Raw genomic sequence first — 22,666 nt, 5'->3', positions numbered from 1 at the left:
GATTCAGGGAAATCCCATACAAGTTGTGGTAGAAGTATGCACTACTCCACAACACATGTCCTCGACAACAACATCAACGCCAACAACAACAACAACAACAACCGCGGCGACAACTTTGACAATAATCAAATCAATTATTATATTCGAAGATCAAGTTTATTTATCACCAAAGGGAGCAGGATGGTGGTTGATGATGATGGTGACCCGGGAGTGTGAGTGGTGATACGATGGTGATGGGTATTTGGTTGTTGTGAGTGGTGGACTGGTGGTGATGGACTGATGGTGTAGTTTGCTGGGCAAACCCTTCACTCGAGTTAAGGGTCTGAATATGCAGCCTACTCATGCCTTGTGTACCCGCTTGTGTACTGAAGGCCCACTCGTTGGAACAGCAAGTTTCGTATGTGCTAGTCTTTGCATGCAGGCACACTTGATGATCAAAGTTCCAATCATGCAGGGTCTGCGCCGGCAGACTAGTGATGGTGGTGTTGTCGGTGGTAGTGATGGGATGGGGAGGTGTGGTAGACGTGTAGGCCCACCGGAGTGCAGGTGGTGATGATTTGCTTTGTGCATCCATGGAGGTTGCAGGCCAGGGGTGGCATCGGGGTTTCATGATGGTGGTAATTATGATTATGACAGTTCGGTGACAGTTGTAATAATGGTGATGATAATCTGTATGATGATGATAGTGGCAGTGGTGGTGATAGTTGTTTAAAAACCTTCAAATAATTGTGTAATGTCTTAAACAACTTGTTACAGCATATATATATATATATATATATGGCACTACATAATTATATAGCACTTTCTCGTGCTATGTATTGCTGTAACAAGTTGTTTAAGACGTCACACAATTATTTGAAGGTTTTTAAACAACTTGTTTAAAATTTGTTGTTTTGCTATAGTTTATCAAAGGAGCTGTGGTTTATCTATAATTTGCCGTGTACTATGAAAGATCTTTGAAAAAGGTGGATTTATAGATGGCGCTATACTAATCAGCCCTGTCTCGAGGAGAGACCCATCAAAGAAGAAAGATAAGCGTATAGATGGAATTTTAAGTTTGTGTGATAAAAATTAATGGATTATTCTTTTGCATAATGGGCCCTTTTCATCAAAATGGGAAAAAATGTTACAAATTGGAAATGTATAGGAATGGTAGTAGTACTGATAATAAAATGAACACTATCAAACGAGCGATCACAAAACAGCGTCATGTTTTCAATATGGTTTTTATTTTATGTTTATCTTTGGCTACTAAAAGGTCAAGTCCACCTCAGAAAAAAGGTTGATTTGAATCAATAGAGAAAAATCAGACAAGCACAATACTGAAAATTTCATCAAAATCGGATGTAAAATAAGAAAGTTATGACATTTCAAAGTTTCGCTTATTTTTAACAAAATAGTAATATGAACGAGCCAGTTACATCCAAATGAGAGAGTCGATGATGTCACTCACTATTTTTTTTTTTTAATTATACAATATCTAAATTTCTACGAATTTGACGATTAGGAACTCCTTGCCTGAACCACACAATGTTAAAATAATGGAATTCCACGTGTTCAGGGAGGAATGAAACTTCGGCATTTCACATGACAATGATGAGAAAATAAAAATATTTCGTACTTCATACAATAAAATACAAAAGAAATAGTGAGTGAGTGATGTCATCAGTTCCTCATTTGCATACCGACCGAGATGTGCATAACTGTTTTGTGAAATGAAGCGAAACTTTGAAATGCCATAACTTTCTTATTTTACATCCGATTTTGATGAAATTTTCAGTGTTATGCTTGTTGAACTTTTCTCTTTTTATTCAAATCAGGTTTTGTTGGGGTGGACTTGTCCTTCAAAGAGGCTCAAATTCATGTACTATATGGGCCGTGCCAAGGGCACTTAATCACTTCTTTATCAGAAATGATTAGATACATCGCTTGAATTGAGATTGAGGAACGTGCCATATACCCGGGGGGGGCACATACATTGACGAGTGGATACCATGCGCGACCCAAAAAAAAGGTAAAAAGGATGTCTTTTTCACGATAGGGCACGTTACGTACGTAACGTGATAAGGGTGTAAAAAACACAAAAATAATGAAAAAGGGTATCTATTTCGCTAGGAAAATTACGTGTTTAGGGTCGAATTTGCGGGGATGATAAAACAAAATTAAAATGTTTTATAAAGGATGTCTTTTTTGCCCCAACACTTTGCCGGTGTTTAGAGTCCCGGTTTGCGCGAGGTTTAGAAGGTGGGGTCGTTCTGAACCAAATAATTTAAAGTAAAGCTGACGACCGAAGGACTCGTAACAATAAAACATTTCTGTACTTGTTTAGGGGTTCATTTCAGGGAATATTTGCCAAGAGTATCGTTTTGTTTCAAATACTTGTTAAGGGTAGGGTTTCACACGCCAATACTTGTTAAGGGGTGTATTTTCAGAAGATGAAAATTATGTGTTTAGGGTGCTTTTCGAGACTCCATGGTCGCGCATGGTATCCACTCGTGAATGGAAGTTGCCCCCCGCGGCCATATAGGCCCTAGACAGAGGCTTCTGGGATGGAACCTCGCTGCAAACAGGAAAAAGGGGGATATTATAATACATAAACATTAAACAGTATATTAAAATAATAAAACAAGCATGCATAGCACTAAAAATTTAATCAAAATCGGATGCAAATTAAAAAAGTAATCATATTTTACAATTTCGCTTATTTTTCCCCAAAACAGTTTTAGCAGAACTCAGTGACCTATACTAAAGAGAGATTCGATGACATCCCTCACTCACTATTCTTTTGGGTTTTTTATTGTTTGAACTATACAATATTTCAATTTTTACAGATTTGACACTATAAATGAACTTGACTGAACCATAAAATGCTACGATAGTACTGTTGTACCAAATTTCATGGAGGATTATTTTTTCTTCAGATGACATAAGAAAACATATTTTCAGAGAATAAACTAAATGGGAAATTTTGAGTTGGTGACGTCATCAGTCCCCTCATTAATTTGGATACCGACCAGGATGCGCAAATAATAACTGTTTTGTTAAAGATAAGCGAAACTTGAAAATTTCATAACTTTTTGATGAAATTTTCAGTGTGTATATGCTCGTTGGATTTTTCTCTTTTTATTCAAGTAAACTTTTTTGTTGGGGCGGACCTATCATTTAAAACTTCAGCTTTATAGTGGCTAATCGGGGCAAAATGTGGACTAAAATATAAATTTGTCCGCCCTATTGACCAAAGCTGGATCCGCCCTTGACTCAAGGCTGAAGCAAACTGAAATGAATATAAACTACAACGGTCCACATTTTACAATTCCTATCCCCCGCCCAAGAGTTCTGGATTCACTTTAGTGATGCCTACAAAGAAACAGTAAAACATAAATATGTTTAAAAGGCCCAAGAAGACCCACGCGAATTGAAGGAGACAGTTAGTGGGTACAATTATTATGTGCGATATACCTAACAATGAAAAAGATGAACCTTATTCGAAAATGTTTGAATAATTGAGGATACTGTTATGAGGTTGATTTAAAATGTACTCAAGTTATCTGATGCCAAAAACGATTAGGCACAGACTTTCACACTATAGGGTCTACAAAAATAAAACAGTGGCCTGTCAGCCCTGCCCACAATAGTGCAACTTTTTTTACAAGGGCCACACTTTTTCATTGTTACAAAAACGGGAGTAATTAAGTCTACTAGTGATGTGCCCCCGGCAGTCTCGGGGCCCCACTCACTAGGACGCCTTCTCTCCCTTTTTTAAACCGAATTATCAAGCAACGGGGTCTGAAGAAGCGCGAATTCCTTTTGAAAATAACCAAACAAAACATCAAAATTACCGTGATAATCATAATCATGGTTGTATTAATACTCGGGAGCAGAGGCGCAGTGAGCCTAAAATTTTGAGGGAGCTAAAATCGCGTAAAATTTATATAAAGTTGCGAGCGAGCAAAATTTTTGATATTTTTGTGACAAAAATCAAATTTTGTGATATATATTAACATAATGTTCAGAAAATAATATCATATTTCACCCCCCCCCCTTCTTTCTTCACTTGTCTCTATTCTATTCTCGTCGTACACCAGTGCTCGGGAGTGTACTGTTCGAAATATTGGTTCACCAACTTTTTTTCTTTATCATTTTTTTCACTTGAACTTTAAACTTTATCGAAATAATGCCTTTTGGCCCCGTGGGGGTAAATTAAGGCTTAAACATACTGCATGTAGCCTACATGTATATAATTAAAGGTTTAATAATATCGTATTAATTATATACAGGATACAGCAAAATACAGGTGCCACAGTACAGAGATACGATTTTACAAAAGCGCCCTCTTCGCTAGTAATTAGGAAGAACATTGGACTTCAGTAATAATGCCTCTCGAAAGTACGGTAGTTTGGTAAGTAATGACACTTAATTTAATGAGGAATGATATCTAAATTTGAATATATTGCTTTTATATTTCTTGAGCATGTCGAAAAATGTAAGCCATGCATCTAAGGTATTTTTGCGGAAGTAATGTTGCTGAATCTTTACGCTCGATGATTTTGCATTTTTCATCTTCTTATATCGGTCCCACGAATTGCTTTTAATGTAATGTTTACATTGCTGCGGTGTATTTAAAATCCGATTTTTTTTAGGGGGAAGAGTTCCATATATTCACCCTAGCCAGGTGGCTCCTGGAGATTACTGTCATATCACTGACTTGCTTAATCTTCATGGACCCAGGGACGGGATGCCACTTGCTCTACACAAACCGAGTATTTTGGATACAAAATCATGTTTGTTGCTCCAAAAATAGACCCTACTCATTTTCTTTAGCCTTTTTTTTATACCTTTATACCGCATCTACTGGAAAAATGCAGTTGTTCCTGCTGTCAAGTCTTTTGTCTTTTGTTTGAGCACAAACTTATGTAAATGGGTTTAATGGGCTACTTAGTACAATACTATTTGTAAGCTTAGTTTTAGCACTAAAGAGACATATTTTTCAATATAATGAAACATGAAATAATATAAAATATTAAAAGTAGAGGAGCGTTTACTCACAGCTGCACAGTCTGTTATTGTCCCCATCTTGCCACCTTTGTTATCGTAGCCACTCATTCTACGATTGAACAAGGTCAGGGATATGACATTAATTTCCATGAGCCTCCTGGCTAGTCTGAGTACTAGGAGAAATAAATAAAACACAAAAAATGTTTAAAAACCCCTCGAAACAGATGGCTGCCAGGTGTCTAGACCTCCATATGTTTGGTGTGAGTTGTGGTGATTGACTGTGCTGGCTTTTGAAATAAGTTTGCCATGTCGAATGATAGCACGTGTCAAATTCTGGGTCTGTTACTCTATTAGACAGGAATAACCGTCGTTTCTGGGGATTTATTCAACAATTTCTGACATTTTACTGTAATCCCCATTTACCGACGGCAATGTGTCAGTACGAGCCTTCATGTGTAATCTGGTCCGACAATTCGGCGGACGGGTTTTGTCCAGATTTTTTACTTCTTTTAGATTCTAAATGACATTATATTATCTTGGACGGAGGTCCACTATTTTCTTTAGACTCTAATCTTTCTATTGATACTATATACATTATTTATTATTTCGAAAATATACGTTACCGATGAGTTATTCCCCGGGTTATTCCTTATTTTTTGACTTTCTACCGGAGAGGAAAATTATCGCAGCCGTCAACGAGTTGTGCTTGTATCAAGGCTTTCCGATTAAATTTTCGATATCTTGGCCAATCAATGCGAGCGACAAGTTCCGAACGCACGCACATCAATATGTCCAAGCGCAAAGCAGCGGCACAAATCGCGATAGGTAGCGACTGGTAAATACGTCTGTAATGATGATGACGTCATCCAAGATGGCAACTTACGTTAACCAACGAAAGGATCGAAGATGACGATGTTTCGATCATCATTTCAAGAGAATTAGCGGTAACTGAGGTCTAAGGTACGATATTTCTGAATTTTAAACATTTTTTCGTAAATATGGACGTGATTTATTTTTCATAATATGACATTTTATGTACAAAAAAACGATCGGAAAATCGGGTTTCCGCTGTTAGATCTAACGTTACTGCTAAAATACGTTGTCTGTACGTACGGGCCTCCAAGCTTTTCAGTCTATGTATTGGTGAGTGAGCCAACGCAGTTCAGCGGAACAACCAAAATACAGAGACTGAAGCTTTTGGTCTATTACTCTATAAGCTTTCGATGAAATATGATTTGTCGATTTCACTTTGGGTCTGGTCCGACTCAGGGTCCTTAATTCCTCTCTTTCTCATCTTGTCTTGTTCTTTCATCTTGGTCATCTTATTATTGACTGCCAACTTTTGTTGTTAAAGCATTGCCATGAGAGCTACATGTTATATCTTCACATACATATGTGAGATTTCAATGTCCCCCTCCTAAGTTGAACAAAATCTAAACGGTTTAGAATATCTGATGAAGGCACCGTCCTTTCATATTATTTATTTTGTTTCTGTGTGTAGTGTTGACACCAGTGAATACATGCGGAATGGAGATTTTCTTCCAACCCGCATCCAAGCACAGCAAGATGCAGTCAATCTTGTGTGTCTCTCTAAGACCCGCTCTAATCCTGAAAACACTGTTGGTCTTATCACCCTCTCAGAGTGAGTATCGTCTTCAATTTTTTAAATTGTTATTATTGAATCACGGTTGAAGTAAGTCAGCCTTTTGATTAATAGGAGCAGTATAATTTGATTTTTTTTTGGTGAATCTTTCTTCATAATTATGTCATCATGTTACTTCCAAAATTCTTAGAAATAATATCCAGGGAGATGTAGGTGTCAATACCATAAAAGTCAGGCAAATCATTAAGCATGTACACAGATGCAAGTTTTCAGACAATGTTCTGCATTCAGATTTTTTCAGGCCATGAGTTATTTTCATTTTAAATTAACCATTAACTATAATTCTAATTGATTTTTTTCCAGGCCCTATGTTATTGATTACGATTCATGTATGTATCTGGCGATGTTGGAATGGATACCATCTGTATAACAGATGAGACCAGATACATGTATGAGACTAATTATGCAGTAGGATGCCATGGTAGAGGAGATTAATGTATTGCCTGTCTCCAGTGCTGTGATTCTAATTATATCAATAATTGAAAATATGAAATTTCCCATGATAGACAACTTTAATGTAAAGAGGAAGCTTGATATGAGATATGGGATAAATGGTTTTATTCACTTGGTCTACTCACAGATGGTCTAATTCTCAGATCATCTTCTCAACACTATGGCCCGTATTCTGAAGTCGGGTTTAACTTAAACTCAGGTTTAAAGTTGTGGTTTAAGTATGGATAGCCAATTGTTACATAAATCACTAAGAGTAGAGATATGATATTTCAGCTCATTTGGCTCTCAAATCATTCACAATCGTGTAGGAAGTACAAACAGATAATGATCTTCCCATCGATGGATCAGGAAAGAGCACAGTAAACATAAGAAACATACAACTTAATAAAAAATTTTGACACTTTTGGCTTCCCATAATTTTAGCACAGAGTTAGACCATGGTCTAAGTTAAACCTGACTTCAGAATACGGGCCAATGGATCTATTGAATAGTAGACCAAGTGGGTTTAGCCATGATTCATGGCTTAACCCACTTGGTCTACTATTAAGTAGATCCAATGGCCACTTTATTCAAACATATCTTGATCCAATATTGTCATTGGGCTAACTGCCATTTAGTTTATTGTGCAGATGGTCTAATTTCCACTTCATTTAGTTATTTTTTTTCAATTTGGCAGATAAAAATATTAATCTAATCAAATGGTGTTTGAATAGTGGACATTAGACCAAACATTAAATGGAACCTAGACAAAATGTTTAATGGGCTAAGTTGCGATGAGACCAAGTAGATGAATGGGTTGTAGACTAACTAGGACTAGTCTGTGAGATGAGACAAAATGGAAAGTAGAGTGTAGACAAATGGTATTTTATTAGATACATGGTTTTATCTGTTTTTATGTTTGACAGTGTAAAATGTCTAGTAACCATGACAACAGATGTTGGGCGGATCTTAGCTAGGCTGCACCAGGTATCACCTAATGGCAAGCTTAGCTTCATCACAGGGATAAGAGTAGCACATGTAAGTTTATCTCATATATAAAGAATGTCAATTTATTTGAATGTCTGAATGTTTAATTGGGATATTTCCCCCAAGTCTCACGACGGTCCAAATTACCCCTAAAATTCCTGAGACCGAATTTTCGGGGGGGGGGGGGTGACTGCTCTCTTCATTTTTTCCACTCCAGTCATTTGTGAAATTTTCCACAAAATTGCTGTACTACACGTAACAGAATAGCAGCTTTACTTGTGGTCAATCTCCTGCATACAGGAAAGAGGGAATATAAATAATTGTGGCATTTAGATAAAAATTGAATAATTGCTTGATATGAAATCAACAAGCAACTTTTGAAATATAAATAGCACTAAAACTATTTTAAAAAATGAAAAAAAAGCCATTAAAAAAAATCTGACCCAGACTCATATTCAGAGTGATACATTGGATAACAAATCTTTCCTTAAATTTTGATATCCTTAATACAAAAAAATTACTGTTAAAAAAAAAATCATTATTTCAATGATATATTTTTTATATCAAATATCTGTTAATTGTGGGCAACACCCAAGTAAATTTGATTCCTTGAAACTTGTATAAGCCATCTTATTGAGCAATCAGTAAATAAATATTTTTTTTAATGTGGGTAGCTGTTTCATTGTCAATGTTATATAATGTCAATGTTATATATGCAATTTTTTTTTTTTTTTAGTTGGCCCTGAAACACAGACAAGGCAAGAATCATAGGATGAGGATCGTGGCATTTGTTGGAAGCCCGGTGGAAAATGAGGAGAAAGAGGTAGATTTTAAAACATTTTTTTTTCTTAATATGTATCCTTCATGACTCCCTATATAAAACTACATAAAAGAAAGTTCCTCTTGTTTCAAAAGGGTTTGTAGCAAAATAACTTTGTAGAAGAATTCCTAATTGACTAAATTATGAGTAAATATTGAATTGATCTTTGTAATCATGCATGGATGAGCACATATTAAGGACAATTTTTCCAGTTTGAAATGTCATGGTACTGCAGCATTTTTATGCCACATAAATTGGAGTAAATTTAGCTTTTATTTCAAGATTAACTCACTACACTTTTGGAATTACATCTTGTGATTTTGCAACGATTAGCAATACAATTTTCATTTAGTACTTTACTCATGTAGACATTTTTTTAAATTTTCTATTAATGATAATCATATTCATGGATTGTGTTGTGTAGATAGGAAAAATAAGAGCAATACAGTTTTATAAATTCACCATGTTTTTGGTGTGTATATTTACGTTTACGTGAACAACCCTCATCAGAATGTATCACTATGCCATTGGGTTTTACAGCTGTATATGATCAATCAGATATGATTGTATAAGATCTTCTTGTAAGTACTAATTGTGTATTGATTTCTTGTCTGCTTTTCTGCATATTCAAGCTTGTCAAAATGGCCAAGAAATTGAAGAAAGAGAAGGTATCTGTGGATGTGATCAACTTTGGAGAAGATGTAAGTATAGCGACAGTATGTTTTGAGCTGAAAGTAATGAAAAGGTAACCCAATGCAAATGGAAAGTAGTCTTTACTGAAGAAAGAGATATTTTACATCCAGTATTTTTAGTTAACCTGATAGGTGTTTCATAAAGCTGTTTGTAAAGTTAAACATGACTTTACACATGACTGGAACATGTTCTTAGGTCCTAAATAAATTACATAGGGACATATCACTCAGCACAAGAGAGGGCTACCAGATGTGCGTATAGTCATTCAGAATTTACTGATAGCTTTATGACCACCCTCTGGATGTAGTTATTCTAAAATGGTTGCTCATATTTCTTCTATTTTCTTATTTCTTTTTGTTATAATCTAAATTGTATTGAATGTTTACTATTAATCCAGTTAGTGCAGTTGAAGTTTTCTGCCATATTCAATATTAATCTCCCCCCCCAAAAAACAATTTTATGGCACTGTTTTAAAGAAAATATAGTCAGTAGTCTTATCCATATTTTTATGAAGTATGAAGATACTGTTCAGTTGACTATTGAATAGGTGTATTACCATCAGTTTGCAACAAGATTTTGTATTTTTTCACCTGTTTTTTTATTTTCATTTTTAGACTCTGAACACTGACAAGCTGACAGCATTTATCAATACTATTAATGGAAATGAGGGCACAGGGTAAGTATCTTAAAAATGATTCCCTTATAAAAGTTTGGTAAATCATTTTAATTTTCAAAGTTTGAGCTCATTTTCAGTTCAAAACGTAAATTGTATCAGAAAGCACATGTTCCTTGACAAATATAATCTTTGATCTGATATACTTTCCAGTATTTTCTGTCTTATTTATATACCATACATAAATTTTCTAAAATGTTCAAACTAATCTTCCTTCTGAATAAGATCAGAATTTTATAGCTCATATCAATTGTTTGACTTTTTCATGCTTACAATGAAAGTTTCCCTTAAATTCATCTAACCGACCTCTCTCATTATGTCAATAGATCTCATCTGGTCACCATTCCCCCTGGTACGCTGCTGTCTGATGCCTTGATGAACTCACCTATCATTGTAGGAGAAGATGGTTCTGGTGCTGTTCCAGGTCTACCTGGGGCAACTGGTGGAGAGTTTGAGTTTGGCTTTGATCCATCAACAGACCCAGAATTGGCCATGGTGAGATTCATTGTCTTGAATGTAGTTTGACTAAGAATTTTGTCTTCTTATGTAAGTCCAAAGTATTAAGTAAATCTAGAAATAAAGTATTGTCACATCTGAGCATACACATATTGTTAATTATTTAGTTTGAGGGATTTTTGTGATATCCGAGGTAAAGGTCTATCAACCATTCTCAGTCACACACTTTTAGATTTCAGAGGAAATTTCTTAATTTGTTTGCTGTGTTGATATTCTTCCAGTGTCATGCTTAAATTTATGACAAATTTGTTATCATTCAGTCAATTTTTCTTTGAGTGGCTTCTACAGCTTCATCGATGAAAAGTGCGATAGGACAAGACTTGGATATATTAAACAAAGTGTCAGCACCCCAAGCCTGCCATGATAGAATCAAGGAGATGAACATAATCTGAATCTTATCAGAGTTTTTTTTATCTCTGAGATTTAAAACTTTTGTGAAAAAAAAAAAAGAACAATTTTACTTTTCTTGCCAGTTCTGTATTATTAAAAAAGAGAAGATGAAAAGTGTGAATGTCTCTTCTAGAATTCCATTATCTCTTAAGATTTGTGCCTAGAGCTTTCCTGATTTTATCATAAGGGTGATTTTCTGTGCTCCATGGGCCTGAATTTATATATAAAAAGGGGGAAAACAAAGAAATATGGATCTCCAATTTCATTTTCTTTGAGGGTCCCGAGAGTCTTCATTTCATAAATGATTTTACTTTGTTTTCCAGGCTCTACGTATCTCAATGGAGGAGCAGAGACAGAGACAAGAGGATGACACTAAGAAGCCTGGTGATGCGCCGGCTGAAAAACCTGCTGCTCAACCTGCCGGTTAGTATATTATTACTTAATAATAATTATGAAATGTTTTGGAAAGTGCAAAATACATTGGCAAAATTGCATCTCTCTTAAGCGCTTTTTACAAGTGGGGATGGAGAGGAGAGCAAAACTGAAACTCATCGCGTAGAGGCCAAGTCCACACAAGTTGATTTAGGTTAAAAAAAGAAAAGAAAAATCGCAGAAGCAAAATTGCTGAAAATATTAACGTTCTCCCCCTGCTTGTATATCAAACAGAATCTTTCATGAAGTATAAACATCCAACTCTCTCTGTGCATGACCTTCCTGATATGAATCATCTTTGCTTTGTGCTTCGTATGAAAAGATGTTTGTAATGCTCTCAAAGTATCATGTCTTGAAAAGTTCATGAAGTGAAATAGAAATGGAGAAAAATAAGGGTTAGGCAACCATAAAGGTAGATTATTATATGGAATAATAATGATAATAATATAGAGTATTTCTAAAGTGCCAAATCTACATTGATTATGTGCTCAAGGCGCTGAGAAAAGGAAAGATTACATGGAGCGGAAAAAGACAAAGAATAAAAAGAAACATAATCATGACAATGAGAGGAAACTACTGGAAGGTAGTTTTAGACAAATAGGTTTTTAGAGGAATTGCCTGAATGGAAATAGATTAGTGATCATGTATCGGTGAGTGTTCCAGTAATATGGGCATTACAAATGAAGCAGGGTTCAGGATTGATAGAATTTCAGAATGAGCTGAGAATCCCTGGGCTTTTTAAAAGAGTTGAATGGAAAGGGGGCATGAAGATGTTCGTTTCTTTACTTTCTTTCTTCAGATTCCGAGGAAGCACTCTTGGAGCAAGCCCTGACTATGTCAAACCAACCGATGAGTAGCTTTGAGGAAACACCTACACCTGACCTTGGTGCTATGACAGAAGAAGAACAGATTGCTTATGCTCTCCAGATGTCTCTAAGACAGACGGTCGTAGGTAAGTATTCACTCAGTCATGAACTGGATCTACTTGCAAACATTGCAATTGGATAATAAATAAATTCATTCATTCAAACATGCCATCATGAACTGCAAAGATAAGTTTGAAGTTTGTAACATGTATCATGGGAAAAATTTACCTAGAGTTTGAAATAGCAAATCAGTGGCAATAAGAATTTCATATTACCTTGAATATAATCAGTATGGGGAATTTCGTTGTAATATTCATTAAGTATGTCACCTTTACATTCAACCGTGATCATCATGATGATCACCATCATTATGATAACCATTTTCATCATAGTGATCATCATGTTGTCACTGTCATTTTATCACTATCATTATAAATAATTGCCATCGTTATCACCATCACATCAGTAATGAACAACTTTTTCATCGAAACCACAATCTTCCTCTTCTTCACCATAATCATCATCATCATCATCAACAACAACAATAACAACCACCTCCATCACCATCACCAACAACACAACCATAAACTCATCATCATCGTCATCATCCTCATTTCCATCTTTCTCCTCTTTCTACTTATCTTATCCATATTGCTATAAAGTACTTTGTATGTTTGTCTTTCCAGCTGATCTGCCTTCATCATCAGCTGAACCCACCTCCCAAGGTGAAACACCTATGGACACTGATACACCAGCTACAGATTCAGCAGCCTCGAAGGTATGATTATGAGATATATTTTTTTAATTACAGATTAACTCGAGCTTAGTCAAGATAATTTCAGTTTAGCTCAAAGTTTATCAGGTTAATCTACAGATAATTGATTCAACAGCTGATCTGATGATAATTAGGATCTCTTAGTTTGGACATGAATGGTGAGAGCTTCATCTGCAAAGTAGTCAGTTATTCATCATGAATGTCTGTGATTTTGCAGCAAGATTCTTACCTAGCTGTTCAGAAAGTTCACTGTAGACTTGGTGTCTACATGTGCCACTACACTGAACCACCCATGCAATGGGCACTCTCAGGACTGTACATGCTCCTTGATTATTTGTGACCTTAGTTATTTGATGACTTCCATTTCACCTAAAAAGTTTAGGCATGTTGATTTGTATACCCATAATCCCCGCAGAAACAAATTTGTCCTATAATCACATTTTGTCAGCTATTTTCTCAATTATGCTCTTTTGTTTGTATTTTGACTTTAATAGCCTGATGATGATTTCAGCGAGGTAATGAATGATCCAGAATTCCTTCAGAGTGTATTGAGCACACTACCAGGGGTTGATCCTACCAGTGAAGATGTACAAAGAGCAATGGGAAACCTGACACAACCAAAGGATTCAGATAAACCAGAAGATAAAGAAAGCAAAAAATAATTCAAGAAATCCATGCCACTATATGTATTTGTTTAGTGTAAGCAGTTTGTATATTAAAATGTAAAATGTTTCATCTTAAGATGAATTGTTAGTATTTCACATTCAAGGAACAAGAATCCAATCTATGCCCGAGTTGTTAGATGCTGTAGAAATCATACATTGTAACCTTTTGCAACAACCTTATTTGCCCTCTATAGTTAGGGTCAAGAAAGTAATTCACATTATTTGGATTAAAAAAGATGAAATTTGTTACCTATTGGGGATTAACAATCCAAGAGCAGTCGTTTAAATATTTATTTGAACAAAAATATAAGGTGAGAGAGGATTTTCATAGTTGCTATAAGCAGATATTTTTTTGATAGTCTACGTAACTTTGGGTGTGACATGGACATCTGATTTTTCTGGACACTAAATGCTATTCAAATTCCTGCCAGTGAAGTTAGACATGAATGGTGTTCAAATCATGAATTGTCACTACTAATTTCAGAGGTATATGTCATGTACCACAGCAGATAAATTATACATATTCCTTATTTAAAGCAATATAACAATTCAAAATTACATGCCTGAGATGATAGACTTCAAGCTATATAAGGCAATATTGAACTTGTGTTTATGCCCATGTTGAATGAGGTGGTCTTTATTATTTATTACAAGAGCTTTATTACATGTCAGACAGCTATGATAATCAACATCAACTGTTGATTAATATTAAAGCTATATCTAACTGCATTAAATAGCAAGTATCCACATTTAATAATACATGTATATCAAGCCCAGGTGCTGTCATTTAAAAGTTCCTGATCCCTATCACATAAAAATACTTTGTAGGGCTTCAAAAATTATCTATGAAAATCATTGATGTCACAATACCTCATCTAAAATTGTTTTTCTTTTGATAACAGCTGAATGGTTGAGATGATGACAAATGCATTATTTAATTCATCTCTCATAAATTATGATCATACATATGCGCTCTTGGCAATTAAATTATCCAGCAAATGGAGAACTGTAGTTGGGGTTTGAATTTGAATTCATCACACTTCAGAAAACACTTGTGTTTGATCAAATTAGTTTCAAACTATGAAAGCCCCAGATACCTTCATGTAGAATGCACCTTTGTATGAAAAAATCAGAGTGATCAAGGAGACAGTGCATACGCTTACATGAAAAATTATTACATCAGTGACTTTCATATTTGAGATTAATTTGATCAATTGCAACTCTTTGTTAGAGTAGGGGCAAATGTGCTTATGACTATCTTACTGAATTGTTGCACAAGGTCCGTGGATGAATGATGAATTTTCTGATATCTTGTAATTCTCAATCTACTTGTTGTATTTGTTTATGGTATGTAAGCATATTAAAATATGTTGTTGGAAGAATAAATGTATGAAGAAAAATAGTAACTGTATTTCTCTATACTTTCATTTTTTTTTTTGACTACATAAAAGGAGCAAAACATATGTGCCAGTTTTCTTGCGGTGGCAGAGGCATCATCAATATAAAATATGTAACCCAAGGTTGATCTTGTCTTTGACATGTCATGATTTTAATGCATAAGGTCCTATTTCATGAAACTTGTACATTCTCACAGATCATTTGATATGAATTTCAGGGCGCAAACTTATTATAAGAAAGGTCAATTAACTTAGTGGCATATTAATATAAACAAAATAAAAGTTTAATTTCAAGATAATTTCAAAATTTTAAGTTCAGATTCCACCAAACCTTGACATAATGGTTATTTCAGTATTGTCAGTTATTTACATGTAAGTATTCATGTCACTGGGTCTTGGTCAAAGGTCACCCTAGGTCTATTATACTTACAGATTTATAATTATTGTTAATGTTATATCATAGGTTAATTGGAAAAAAATGAAAATGAATAAAACTGATGATGTTGACAAATTTTCCAGCAAATATGGAATACTAATGCTTGTGGTATAATGCGCTTTGAATGTATGATTTGTTGAAAAAGGTTATTGAAATTCATAATGGAAATAGTAATGATTATGACAATGAGGATGAAGGTGATGATAATGATTGTGTTGATGATTTTTATTGTTATGTCAGACATGATACTGGATGTCTTACCTCCCTCAATCTTTTCACTGTATATTTCTGATTTTTTTTATTAGAGGATTCCTTGTTATTCATCTTCATCTGTGGCTGATATTGTTCCCTTTTCTGCAATAGCAAGATTAAGATATGAATTTTTTAAATCTTTTTTTTATTTAGTAAAAAAAAAACAAATCATCTTAAAAAGAAAACAAGTGGAATGCCTCTGGCCGTCTCACCTGCATCACGCGGTTCAATATAGCAGCAGTGCTGACTTTGAATACTACTCTAACTCGCACAAGATGTTCAGTGATACATGGTTACTCTTATGTCCACTTTTTATGAACTAGACCAATAAACTTACAGAGATATGATGGTTATTCACCAAAAAAACCCAACATGGCCAAAGTTCATTGACCTTACATGAACTTTGACCTTGATCATGTGACCTGAAACTCAAACAGGATATTCAGTGATACTTGATTACTCTTATGTACAAGTTTCATGAATCAGATCCGTAAACTTTCAAAGTTATGATGGTAATTCAACAGATACACCCAATTCGGCCAAAGTTCATTGACCTTTGACCTTGGTCATGTGACCTGAAACGTGCACAGGATGTTCAGTGATACTTGATTACTCTAATGTCCAAGTTTAATGAACTAGACCAATAAACTATCAAAGTTATGATGGTAATTCAACAGATACCCCCGATTCGGCCAAAGTTCATTGACCCTAAATGACCTTTGACCTTAATCATGAGACCTGAAACTTGCACAAAATTTTCAGTGATGCTTGATTACTATTATGTCCAAGTTTCATGAATCAGATCCATAAACTTTCAAAGTTATGATGGGAATTCAACAGATATCCCCAATTCGGCCAAAGTTCATTGACCCTAAATGACCTTTGACCTTGGTCATGTGACGTGAAACTCATGCAGGATGTTCAGTGATACTTGATTAACCTTATGTCCAAGTTTCATGAACTAGGTCCATATATTTTCTAAGTTATGATGACATTTCAAAAACTTAACCACAGGTTAAGATTTCGATGTTGATTCCTCCAACATGGTCTAAGTTCATTGACCCTAAATGACCTTTGACCTTGGTCATGTGACATGAAACTCTAAAAGGATGTTCAGTAATACTTGATTAACCTTATGGCCAAGTTTCATGAACTAGGTCCATATACTTTCTAAGTTATGATGTCATTTCAAAAACTTAACCTCAGGTTAAGATTTGATGTTGACGCCGCCGCCGCCGCCGTCGCCGCCGCCGTCGGAAAAGCGGCGCCTATAGTCTCACTTTGCTTCGCAGGTGAGACAAAAAGTGTATGGAAATCATAATGCTGGATCCCCAAAAATAAATCGAACAGTAATCAAAAGCATACAATCACAAATCAGAGAAAACTAACAAAATAACAAATGTAATTGAGTTTCGTTTAATGGAAGGAATAGATATGGCTATAAATTGACCCGCCCCCCAAAAAGAAATGTATAGGGGGTCGCATGCATGCATGGAACATAGCAGGCCTCAAGTAAATAAAAGAGATGAGAATGATACAAAGAATTCCAAATTTATCTAAATAATAGTAAAGCAAGACAAATTTGAAAAAAAAATTGAAAACAAAATAGAAGAAATATATACAAACTACAAAAATTGCATGCATACAGCAACAATTTGAGACCTAAACTTCTAAAACAATGTAAAATAAAAATAAATGACTGGTTTGGCCCGGGGTTCGGCCATGCAGCACTGCACAATAAAAAAATATTTGCATGTGCAATATGTTCTCCAAATTTCCTAAACAATACAAGGTGACGCCAACATTCCATTTTATCAATTCATACCACTCACTGCCATTCAGCATTTTTACCCTTGCCCACTTGTTTACTGAGAGAGTATTATCGGCTTACGTCCTGACCCGCCCACTCGGGACTCTCCTTAGCCAACCAGCTCGGAGCAACTGATCCGTGCGAAATGACGAAAGCCAACTTTGGGATGACCGAAACGAAACTGGGACAGTAAAGACGAAATCTGAACTTCAGTCAACTGCATTCTCTGTTTATTTACACTCATGGATTTGTTGTCGGGGAATGGAACACTTACCCATGTTTTGATATATTTGTTATGAAATGCCGGGAAAGTTTAAATTATTAACAATCTGTATGAGGCCCAATCGAGATAGTTCTACGAGGCGATCCCGCTCGGTTTCCCCACACTTTTTTCGACCTCCGCCGTCGCCGATCAAAACAAGCTCAACGCCCTGTACGAAATGCGCGAGCAATGGAGCGGCGGCTGCTACGGGATTCTCCACTGGTGAGAAGCCGTCTGCTCCGCTATCAGCTGTTGTTCACCGAAAAGTTCGTCAACCTCTTCGATCCAACGACAAGATGGCGGCGCCCACGAGAGTTATGCTTCTGGCTTGCGGGTCGTATAACCCGATTACAAATATGCATTTGAGAATGTTTGGTGAGTAATTTTGCACGGAATTTGACTATTTGTACCTTTTTATTGTTTATTAGTAATTACCGTAAATGATGTAAAGCGTATTTTGTATTAAATTAATCTTACTTCGCGATGTCGGGAGAGGCGGAACAGAAACTCCCCACACACCGCAGGCCAGAGCGTCATGAGCGTGTAGGCTGCGGAGCGGGGAGCAGCCGTTCCTCGCACTGCCACTGGCCGGAGGGGGGGGGGGGGTGGGGGAGGGGGTGAATAGCTTATTTGGAAAATACAAACAGACAAATAATTAGTTAAAGCAAGGTCACTTTCAAATACAGAGTCGAGGTAGCTGTGATCGGATCGGATGATCAGCAACGCCAATACCAAATCAACATCAGCAAAAAATATTGGAATTTTACTTTTTGGACTAGGTTGTTCAACTTGTTGTTAACTTTATCTCAGTGACTTTGGCTTTTCATCCTACGAACAAGGTCATAATATAGCAATTGATATTTAATGGAAAGAACTCATGATTTCTGAAAAGTAATATTTATCTGTAACAGAAGATGTATTTTCCTAATTAGTAAGATCCTACATGTTTGTAGGACCTAGAAAATCGGAAAGGTAAGTAAAGAAAGGTCCCCAATGTCACATATCAATAAACCGTTGATCAGGATGTGTTTCAAAATTGTTTTTAGGTACTAACAGCTGGAATCAATTTTATATAGGAGCGCCTTGAGCACCTAACAAGGTGAAATGTGTGCAATATACATGTAAATATCCTATATTATTACATGTATTATTATTATTATAGATCTTCCGTTATGAACTCCCGTCCTCCAAAAATAAATTATAAAATACCTTTAGTAAGACAACGGCTTTAAGGAAAATAAAACAGAACAAATTTCGCTAATATCTCAGATTACTAAATGAACGATCAGGAACATTTTTCCAATTGTTTTTAGGTGCTAACAAGTAAAGATTTATTTGATATAGTACCTTCCGTTATGTTGTGAACTCCCGTTCTCCAAAAAAGAATAATAAATCATAAAATGACACATTATTCAGACAACCATGGAAAGGAAAATAGAACAGAGGTCGTAAATATCTGAGATTACTAAACGGACAATAAGGAACATTTTCAAATTGTTTTGAGGTGTTAACAAGTAAAAATATATTTGATATACCTTCCGTTATGAATTCCCGTTCTCCAAAGAGAATTATAAATGACACCCTATTCATACATCTGCGGAAAAGAAAATAGAACAAATTAGACGTCATTAATATCTTGGGTTACTACTCGAGGAACATTTTCTAAATGTTTTGAGGTGCTAACAATAAATTTCAATTTCAACATAGGTGACATAGTACAAGGGACCTGGAATAGAGATGAAGGGGCTGCCTGGGTTTGGAAAAGGTTAACTGAATTACCATGGCCCACAGGCCTTCCTTCCCACACCCCTTCGCCTCAATCCAGGTCAGTTAAGAATATAAAAAAGAAACATATGAACTGAAACTGGCAACAATTAATTTGAGGGAAACAAGTGTACCATGGATCAATCAGCAATCATTTCAATTTATTCATTGCAATATAAATAAAGAAAAGAAAACAAAAATAATGATGCAGTAATTTGACTTGCCTAAGTACATAAAAAATTATCTAAACAGTTTCGAATCTTAATTGACTACTTTATTATTGGAGGACAATCTGCAAGAGCTTGACTAAGATTAGATAAGAAGATAAGGTTCACTGAAGAATTTGACAAATTATAAAATTATACAATTATCTATTATAAATTGCAATTGATTATGACCGATTGAAGGCTAAGAATAAATACCAGATGACATCAGAAATATTCCCAATTTTAATCAGTTAATATTATGGACTAGCATCGTCAATAACATTTCAATATATTCCATTTCATGTTTCACCATAACCCACTAATTGCAACATTGATGTAGATCAAAGTAGTCTCCATTGTGTTGTATCCAGAAACATTTTGTTTAACAACAAACAGATAGTACATGTAGGCAGCTATAAAAATCAGTATGTTATTAAAGCCCATTATATCTATAATATCTACAATATATATTACAATTAAAGTTTTTAAAGAATTTCTGTAATCAATCAATGATTTGCATGGCATATAATTACAGTGTGTATTACCTAGACACTGTACAGGCATCATAAGGGCAAGTATAAAAATTATAGATAAAAACTGAGCAAAATTTAAGAGAGGATAAATATAAGGAATACCATTTTCTCAGCATTAGAACCTTTTGCCCAAATTCACAAAGTGCTTTTTGATACCATCGGTTGAACCCATGGTTTATGCAGTGTCTGACATGTTTTGTGTAAATATGTTGTTAATTAACTATGAATAACTGATGCATTATCTAGCATTCATAATTTTTTTTCTTGGTCTTTTACCTTACATATAGGGCAGGATACTGTAGCATTTGTTATGCTCATTATCCTTTTCATGGTGATGTTAAATTTGATTTTATTTACATTTAAATTCTATCTGTTTTTGAAACATGTTTCCTATTAAAAATACTATTTTTAAATCGAAAACAAATAAATCGAAAAACCAAAATTATGAAAAACCAAAAATTCAATATGCATGTACAATGTAATGGCAAACACATTTACTCAATATAATAAAATATAAAAAAATAATAAAAATCAAAGGCATTCATTGTTTACTGCATTACTAAATTATATTTCAATTATTTTATGTACTAATATTTTAAATTGCAAATTCTTACAAGGTGAGATTCCCTGTTAATTGCTTTAAATAGGCATGAGTCTATATCAATTTGTATTACATATTCAGTATTATGTTTTTAACACTAGTCACATAAATGATACCTTGGAAAGATTATTGTAGATAATTGGTATTAATAGAATATTAAATCTAGAGAGCCACTGAATCGTTCAAGATTTTTTTTTTTTTTTTAGATACGTACGTGTACATGTAGCACTAGTCAGGAAAGGGAGTGAATAGGATTTCCTCTTTAAATCTGATAACAGATTTCATCATTTCCTGCAGGAAACATGATCAGGAATTATTGTTTACTTACTGTACCTTACCTGATACCAGATAGAACAACTGGAAATCCTCAGTGAATATTTGTTTAGACATGGCATGATAAAAGCCCAGCAAAATTCAAGTAAACATGACAGCAAAGGTTGCAGTATATGCAATCAACCTTTTTTGGTTGAAAAGCATTAAACTCTGAGAACCAATCAATCAATTCTCTCTCAAAAGAAAGGTTGGCACAATGTTATTGATGTCCAACAAGCAGGTTAACTCATCTTGAGAAAAAAAAAACATTAGATGAAGCTTTGAAAAGATTGCACAAGAAATTCATTTCCATTCAATTCAAAAAGTCATTGATGACTGTAATAATAAAATGATAACTAAAAGTAAAAAATCAATATTAATCTCTATATGGCAAGATGGAACTCTGGGCAACTTTCACATAATAGCCATGAATTCCTCAAGTGTAATACTATTGTAATCATTTAATTTCACTCTGATGAAAAGTTCATTGTAAAAATGTCAGACAAAATGATAAAAAAAATATCAGTGAAGGTTTGAGGAAAATCCATCAAAGCTTAAGAATGGTATTATAATTTAAAGTGTTTGATTTGTGATGCCAGATACTAGCAGCTGTCCCATAATTAAAAATCCAGAAATTACAAATTTTTTATAGTTCGTGGTGACTCATGTTTATTTCTTTCAAGAGGGGGTGTAAAGGATTGTTCTATTGATATACTGAAGGCACAGTAAAAACTATTTTCAATTTTCTGAGAAAATGACATTCATTGATATTTTACATGATATTTTACATTCATTGATATTTTATATGAGTTGACATCACAAATCAAAAATCTAATTGTACTTCTTTATTTGGATTTTCCCTCAAATATTCTTATTTCTTTTTCTGCTATTTTTTCAATAAATTTTTAGCCAGGTTGAACTCCTTTAATAAGTGATTACAATCATATTTTTATCAAAGATTTCTTTTAGAACAATTGAATGTTAGGATTTGATCAAATGTCCCTCTATAGTAATGCTACATAAAGCTTAGACTTTCTTTAGAATAGCTGTTGTAAGAATGCAGGTCAGTCTTCTCTGTGAAATCACATACACTTACATCATGTAGCACAGTTTGTAGGTGACGTCATTTAGTGCTGTGACATGACCTGAGAGTCTGTGAAAATCAACATCATTGTGCCCCACTGGC

General features: G+C 34.8%; 2 protein-coding genes across 3 annotated transcripts in view; both read left to right on the top strand.

Moving 5' to 3' along the window:
- The first annotated feature begins 4,183 nt into the window (after positions 1-4,183).
- Positions 4,184-15,313, top strand: LOC121425063 (26S proteasome non-ATPase regulatory subunit 4-like). The gene is made up of 11 exons (XM_041621018.1): positions 4,184-4,399; positions 6,497-6,637; positions 8,017-8,128; positions 8,814-8,900; positions 9,530-9,598; positions 10,205-10,266; positions 10,590-10,758; positions 11,493-11,592; positions 12,401-12,553; positions 13,154-13,245; positions 13,737-15,313. The coding sequence occupies exons 1-11, from the start codon at positions 4,374-4,376 to the stop codon at positions 13,902-13,904; spliced, it is 1,179 nt and encodes a 392-aa protein (XP_041476952.1). The 5' UTR covers positions 4,184-4,373; the 3' UTR covers positions 13,905-15,313.
- Positions 15,314-17,921: 2,608 nt separating this feature from the next.
- LOC121424770 (nicotinamide/nicotinic acid mononucleotide adenylyltransferase 1-like) overlaps positions 17,922-22,666 on the top strand; it is a 37,425-nt gene continuing 32,680 nt past the window's right edge. The window contains exon 1 of one of the 2 annotated variants that reach the window (XM_041620541.1): positions 17,922-18,439. In XM_041620541.1, coding sequence (XP_041476475.1) covers positions 18,103-18,439 — 337 coding nt within the window. In that variant the 5' untranslated portion in view covers positions 17,922-18,102. The remainder of the gene's footprint in view (positions 18,440-22,666) is intronic. The other variant, XM_041620542.1, reaches the window with a different exon arrangement.

This window comes from Lytechinus variegatus, chromosome 12 (assembly GCF_018143015.1).
Source record: "Lytechinus variegatus isolate NC3 chromosome 12, Lvar_3.0, whole genome shotgun sequence".
In the NCBI taxonomy this organism is placed as follows: domain Eukaryota; kingdom Metazoa; phylum Echinodermata; class Echinoidea; order Temnopleuroida; family Toxopneustidae; genus Lytechinus; species Lytechinus variegatus.
Note: the sequence above shows the minus strand (reverse complement) of the source record. Positions and strands in the feature narration are given on the sequence as shown.

Excerpts from the sequence above, each read along its gene's own strand:
- LOC121425063 (XM_041621018.1), top strand. The coding sequence starts at position 4,374 with ATGCCTCTCGAAAGTACGGTAGTTTG. Across the intron at positions 10,267-10,589 it reads AATGGAAATGAGGGCACAGG|ATCTCATCTGGTCACCATTC; the intron begins GTAAGTATCTTA and ends TTATGTCAATAG. Across the intron at positions 13,246-13,736 it reads CAGATTCAGCAGCCTCGAAG|CCTGATGATGATTTCAGCGA; the intron begins GTATGATTATGA and ends TGACTTTAATAG.